We start from the raw sequence: 6,720 nt of genomic DNA, 5'->3' as shown, positions 1-6,720 counted from the left end.
TCCAGTTGTAGGAGAATCACCGAACAAACCCGTTCCAAGGCCAATGGGGAAAACCTGAACATGAACCAGACATTGCAGATTCTACGGATTCTGCCCCTTTTTCAGAGGTGCGAAAGGCATCGGGTGAGCCCTGCCTTCCAGGGAGCACGGCTGGCCAACTCCCCTGGGCGTGGGGACACTGAGGCCACACTAGAATCCAGACCCTGCCCGACCTGCCTTCTCCTGGGGGCCTTCCTCAGAGGGCCGATTTACCCTTACTCTGCATAGGTCTGAGCTTGCTTCTCTCTTTTTGAGAACTAAGGTCAGTATGTTTTCGGGGAGACACATGGGTGCAGGAGATGGCCAGGCGCGAAGATCAGAACCACGGCTGCCTGTGGCGAGGGAAGCAGGACCATGCCGCGGAGGACAGGCAAGCCAGACGGGCTGCTGGTCTCCCTTGCAGCCCTCTTGATGCACTGATGGTGGGCAACTTCTTAAGGTGGCCCCCGGCGATCCCCACTCACTGGTTCTACACGCCCTTGGGTGGTCCTCTCCCCTCGAGTGTGCGCCGGACCCAACGGAACATAGCAACCGTGACGGGATGTCCTGTGTGTGACAGGTTGACGACTGACTTCCACCGCTGCACACCGCCGGCCTCGGGACCCTCCCCCCACCCCCACCCCCCCGCCCGGGGCCCGGGGAGGCCCCCGCTGCGCAGCGCTAACTCCTGACCCACAGGAACGGGAAGGATGAGTTCTCCCCCCTCACTTGGTCAGCTCTCCGCGATAGCCGGTCGGGACCAGGCGGGATCTCAGTCCAGGGGCTAACAGCACGGTACCAGCTAAGACAGGAAGCTACTTAGGTCCCCGCATTTCTGGCACCTGGCACCATGCGTTGGCATCACTGTCCAAGATCGGTTCGCTGGACGGACACAACCACCGACCGGGCGTGGATGATCCAGGACCAACCCGTTTACAGGAACAAAGCAGGCCGGGTTGAGGAAAGGTGGTCTATCCCCACCTGGACACGAGCTGCGCACAGACAGCCCGTCCCCACAGAGGGCAGCAGAAAATGACACAGCGGCAGACGCACCAGCACTTTGTGCAGAGGGAACCTGCCAGCAGCGGGACAAGCTGCAAACATTCTGACCCCATTCGGACAGAAATGGCTCCTGGGTCAAGACCCCAGCGGGAACGGGTGCTGCGGGGAGCAGTGTACCTAGCTTTACTTCTAGACCCTGTAACAGCTCTAGACCTTTCAGCCTGCACGAGCTGCCCGCCGCACACCTGCCCAGTTGGGTCTCAAGCGCAGCTCCCCGTCGGGGGCAGGCACACCTCAACCGCACCTCGTGGCTCAGGATGATCAAGTTCCCACCATGGCAGGCCTGCAGGACCAGGGCAGGGGAGCCTAAGAGGCAGACACAGTACTGGGCTCCCCGCATGCCTTTCCCCACCACTTTCCTTGGCATCCAGCTCCCTACTCAGGGAGCCTGCTTCTCCCTCCGCCCCAACTTGTTTTCTCAGAATCTTAAAAGAAAATCGGGAGTTCATGTGGGAATGGAGAAAACCTAGCACCCCAGTGAGGAGTGCCAGACTCCGGTCCAAACGAAGGGTTACAAGGAGCTAGGACTGTTTCCCGCAGCGGTCACCATCCCCCCCCAGAGCTCTGGTCCAGCCTGGCCCCTGCCCGTCAAGTCCCAGCCTATGTACCCCTCACCCACATGCTTTTAGGGACACCCTGCGCCGGTTATTTCCTTGGATCAGGGGAGCAAGCCTGCTGCTGCGAATCAAAGCTGTACGGACTCGCCCCTCCCAAGACAAGGCCTGACAACTGTGGTTTAGGTTTTATTTCATCATCATCAACTGAACTCTGCCATCCAGCTAGACCTGGGGAGAAGGAACCATGGAGCCCGCAGAACTGCAGCAAGAGCACAGAGATTCTGGGGTATCTCGAGCAGGTGGGGGTGGAGGGGTGCTCTCCCGAGCTACACAAGGAATGGTCTGGTAGTTAAGATAAAACACGAGTCGGATTTCCTAGATCTGTCCACAGTCAGCAATGGTGATCTTCTTGCTGGTCTTGCCATTCCTGGACCCAAAGCGCTCCATGGCCTCCACGATGTTCATGCCCTCTTTGACCTTGCCGAAGACCACGTGCTTGCCATCCAACCTGCAAACGCAAAAGCCAGCATCACCGCTGGGGCCAGGGACCAAGAAGCCGCTCACACTGTGCAGGAGGGGGGCCAGGGCCCCAGCACCCCACACCCGAGACATCAAAAGGGGGGGGCATACTTGGCCTTTCGTACCAGCTCGTGTTGACTCAACACTAAACGTTTCATCCTTCTAGCTAAACCAATGGCAACACCATAGACTAAAAATCAGTCTCAAAAAGTGATGTAACATTCTCCAACTGCTGTCAAAAATCCTACACTTAAAATGGACCCCTAGGGGCGCCTGGGCCGCTCAGTAGGTTAAGTGTCTGCCTTCAGCTCAGGTCATATTCTGAGGATCCTGGGATTGAGTCCTGCATCAGGGTCCCTGCTCAGCGGGGCAGTCTGCTTCTCCACACACCCACCCCCGCACATGTGCTCTCTCATAAATAAAAAAAACCCTGAAGAGCCAACAAGCACACTACAATGAAATAAGAATTACCACTCTTGTAGTTTGTCTTTACTTTTTTAAGTTGTTAGTGATCTCTACACCCAACGTGGGGCTTGAATTTACGACCCTGAGATCAAGCACTCCACACTCCTGAAAAACTGGGCCAGCCAGGTGCCCCAAAAGTAGCAGCCAATCGAACTACTCAGCTAGGCGCCCTTGCTATTCCAGGATCTTGCTTTCTGTACCACAGGACCTAAATTTGTAGCTTTCTCGTGTCCTCCCGCTACTTTAGATGGAAAACAGGAAAAGAGAGAAGCAAGGAATTAGGGCTCCCGGGTTGCCTTCCCTGTGTTCTGCCCTTACCACTCAGTCTTGGCAGTGCAGATGAAGAACTGGGAACCGTTCGTGTTGGGTCCAGCGTTGGCCATGGACAGGATGCCAGGACCCGTGTGCTTCAGGATGAAATTCTCATCATCAAACTTCTCCCCATAGATGGACTTGCCTCCAGTGCCGTTGTGGCGTGTGAAGTCCCCCCCCTGTGAACAAGAGCAAAACCTATCACTCCTGGCAGTGTGATCAGAACACATGCAACTTGCAACTGTCCAACTTTAAAACACAAGTTTAACCTAACAAGATTACGGGGGACCCAAATGGTAGAAAACAACTCATACACTCCATGGTGAAACACTCTAGCTCACTTTCAAATTAAGAGAACCACCCAAATCAGGACCAGTGAATTTCATACCTGGCACATAAATCCCGGAATAATCCTGTGAAAGCAGGAGCCTTTATAACCAAATCCTTTCTCCCCAGTGCTCAGGGCACGGAAGTTCTCTGCCCAAAAGGAAAAAAAAAACCCATATACATATATACACACGTGCACACCGTTTATTTTATCTTTTTTAAAGATCTTATTTATTCATTCATGAGAGACAGAGAGAGAGAGGCAGAGGGAGAAGCAGGCTCCCAGGGAGCAGGGAACCCGATGCGGGGCTCGATCCCAGGACCCTGGGATCATGACCTGAGCGGAAGGCAGACGCCTAACCATCTGAGCCACCCAGGTGCCCCTACACCGAAGATTTTAAGTTGGTACATCTCAGGAAGTTAAAAACGAAAAAGGAAACTAACCTGCTGTCTTTGGAACTTTGTCTGCAAATAGCTGCAAGAGAAAATGAGCGTTAATTAACATCTGCTGGCGTATCTTGTTGCTTAGTAGCCATGTCTTCGGGGGCTTCTGAAGGGTAAATTCATTTTCTCACGAGAAGAAAATGCTTCTTCGGTAATTATCGTGAATCCCAAAAAAGAACGGCTCTCGACAGCCGGAAGTCCTGTGGGGCTGGGTTAAGCAACACGAGACCCAGACATGCCAAAAATCCACAACCGGTAATGAGTTAGTGCGAGGCTTCCGAAACAGGCCTCACACCTTCTCCCAACACGCGCCGGGCTCCGCCTCCCCCGACCGCAGCTGCCGCCCAGGGGGCGCGGGTGTTCAGGAGCCGCGAGCGTTCCCGCGGGGACAGGCTGCCACCCCCCGTCCGCTGGAGCCGCGAGCGTTCCCGCGGGGACAGGCTGCCACCCCCCGTCTGCTCGTGCAGGGCGGTCCCTTCCCGGCGCGGGGTCCCCAGCACAGCCAACCGCTGGGCGGAGCGGCTTAGGAGCGATCTCCAGCCCCCATCACGCGCGGGTCGCCCTGGACCCGGAGTCCCCGCCCGGCGCGGAGCGCACTTTACACGTAACTGACGCTGCGTGTCTGTGCGGAGTCTCCGGCTGCTCCTGCCGGGAAGCCCGCGCGCCGCCCCGCCCCGGCAGCTCCCGGCGGCCGCCCCTCCCCCCGGCCAACGGCCCCAACCCTGCCCGGCGAGCACACACTGGCGCGGGGTGCAGGGGCCTCCCGTAGGGCCCCGCCCTCCCGGCGCGGGGCGGGGGACGGAGAGCGGGAAGGAGGCACGAGGAACGGGAGCCGCCACCGGAGGCCCCCAAGACGGGATCCCCCCCCTCCCCGGCAGGTGAGCCCCGGGAGGGGCCGGGGCTGCGCCACGTGCGGAAGGCGGCGGGGCGCGTCCGCGTGCGCCGCCCGCTCGGCCCGCAGAGCCGCCGGGGGCCCGTTGGGCGGGCGGGGCCAGCGTCGTCGGCGCAAAGGCGGGGGCGCCGCACGCTTCCGCCGGGCGGGGCCGGGCCGCTTCCGCAAACCCGCCCCCCCCCCCCGCCGTCCCCCAGGCCCCCGCCGCCCCGCCTGCGGGCGTTGCCCACCGCGGGCGCGCGGCCCGAGCACGTGCGCGCCGCCCCTCCCCCGCCGCCCCGCCTTTGTCCGCCGCCGCCCCTCCCCCGCCGCCCCCGCCGCCCCCGTCCGCCCAAAATGGCCCCTCGTCAGGAAATGGCGCCGCGCCGCCCGCGCTCCTCGGGCCGGGGCCGCCCGTCCGCCCGCGCCCCCCGCTCGCCGCCAACCCCCGGCCGCCCGCGCCGGACCCTCCGCGCCCCGCCGGCGCGCCCCGCCCGCCCACCTCGAAGGAGACGCGGCCCAAGGGCTCGCCGTCCACGGCGATATCGAAGAACACGGTGGGGTTGACCATGGCTGGGCGGCGAAGGCGGCTCCGGGTCGGTGGCGTCTGCAAGGCGGCACGAGCTCCGCCGCGGCCCCTTTTATAGCCGACCGAGCCCCGCCCACGGCCGGTCGCGCGCCCGGACCCCGGCCAATCGCGAGCGCGGGCCGGTCGGAGTGATGGTGCGGCTGGCTTATGAGAGGAGACGGCGCCGGAGGGGCGGGACGGGGGCGCGCGTGCGCGCTGGCGGCGCGGGCAGGTTCCCGCCCGCGGGCTCCGTCGCGGCGCTGCGGCGTGGGGACCGGGTCTGGGACGGGGTGCGGGCGCGGGGACGGAGGCCCGGCGGGCCGGCGGAGCCCGAGAGGGCGCCGGGAGGGAGGGGGACGGAGGCTCCGGCGCTGGCGGGCTTACGCAGCCCGGCGGCTAGGGCGTGTCCCCATTGCGCAGAGGGGGCAACTGAGGCGAACGCAGGCCTCAAGGTCGCGCCGCCCGCCAAGGTCGCCCGCGCCCCAGCAGGCCCGCGCCCCCGCGACTCCGCGCGCGGCTGGGGGCGCCGAGTGGCCCCGGGCATCAGCCCCCTTCTCCAGCGCACGGGAGGCACCGCCGCCCCCGTCTCGGAGGTTACGAAATGCTTCCAAAATGCCCTACTTTCCCAAAATATCTTGCACAGTCTGCTTGAATTTTCTCCAGGAGGAGGACGTTGACACGAGAGCCTGGCAGGCTCGTACCTGCGGAGTCGCGGCGCGCTCCCGTGCCCTCTTTCGACCTGGGGAGCAGGAGTGGGAGCCGCGCCCCAGAGAGCGCCCCCACCCCCGGGCTCGGACGCGGGCGGTGACCCCGTCCCCCGTGCAGAGTCTGGAAGGGGGGTCGTCAGGTCCTCGTCGGCCACTCAGTTGCAGCATTCCCGGTGTCAGGTTCGTGTGTCAAAGCCGGTGTCTCCCATCTGCACGGCTTCCCCGGCCGTAGGATGCGCCCCGCGGCGGGCAGCCCGCGCAATGACTGCAGCGGCATCCGGAGCCCACGTGTGCTGGGCTTACAGACCCTGCTTCCCAGCCCCGGCCGCCCCACGGCCCCCGCTGTCACCGGTGGAAAGTGAGGCACCTCCCTGTGAGTAGCTGCTCAGTCACCAGCCTGCGAGTGTTCCCAAAGCCGGACCTGGAAACTGCTTTTTTTTTTTTTCCTCTCCCACATCACCTGGTGCTTGGTGACCTTGAGAAAGCTACGTGTTCCCTTCTGCTTGAAACAAAGTGCCCCAGGCCCTCAGCCGTAAGCTCCCTGCACTGCTTCCTCTCCTTCACGCTGAGCCCCGCAGCACTTAGGGACCCGTCCTAAGAAAGAAGGACTGCGTGAATGCAGAAGTGACTTCACTCTCGCTCATGCCGCATAAAGTCCTGCATTCTTGTAACATCACCGGGGTCAGCAAGGCCCTGGGGCTGCTCCCTGCATCCTCACCAGCTTACAGTGTGTGCACTCAAGAAAGTGAGCATGCTGGGGGAGTCACTGTGGTAGAGCATCCTGAATTAGCATTATCAGTTGAACCCGACTTCCTAACTGAGTAAAATATCAGCAGGCCCAGAACCTCAGGAATGTGGGGCTGTCCTGCC

General features: G+C 61.9%; 1 protein-coding gene across 1 annotated transcript; it reads right to left on the bottom strand.

Moving 5' to 3' along the window:
- Positions 1-1,946: 1,946 nt before the first annotated feature.
- On the bottom strand, positions 1,947-5,203 carry PPIA (peptidylprolyl isomerase A). The gene is made up of 5 exons (XM_028096503.2): positions 5,078-5,203; positions 3,705-3,735; positions 3,322-3,410; positions 2,940-3,112; positions 1,947-2,145 (listed from the first exon to the last, which is right to left on the bottom strand). Exons 1-5 carry the CDS (start codon positions 5,144-5,146, stop codon positions 2,013-2,015), a joined length of 495 nt encoding a protein of 164 aa, XP_027952304.1. The 5' UTR covers positions 5,147-5,203; the 3' UTR covers positions 1,947-2,012.
- Between the last annotated feature and the right edge of the window lie 1,517 nt (positions 5,204-6,720).

The sequence above is a fragment of the Eumetopias jubatus genome, unplaced genomic scaffold (assembly GCF_037043125.1).
Source record: "Eumetopias jubatus isolate StellerSeaLion01/CBP00866 unplaced genomic scaffold, mEumJub1_p1.0 scaffold_14, whole genome shotgun sequence".
NCBI lineage: Eukaryota > Metazoa > Chordata > Mammalia > Carnivora > Otariidae > Eumetopias > Eumetopias jubatus.
Note: the sequence above shows the minus strand (reverse complement) of the source record. Positions and strands in the feature narration are given on the sequence as shown.

Bases quoted from the DNA above. Each gene is read 5' to 3' on its own strand.
- PPIA (XM_028096503.2), bottom strand. From the start codon at position 5,146: ATGGTCAACCCCACCGTGTTCTTCGATATCGCCGTGGACGGCGAGCCC. The intron at 3,113-3,321 runs GTATGAAATTCA...TCTTGTTCACAG, and splicing joins TTCCGGGATTTATGTGCCAG to GGGGGGGACTTCACACGCCA. The intron at 2,146-2,939 runs GTAAGGGCAGAA...TTGCGTTTGCAG, and splicing joins TGCACTGCCAAGACTGAGTG to GTTGGATGGCAAGCACGTGG.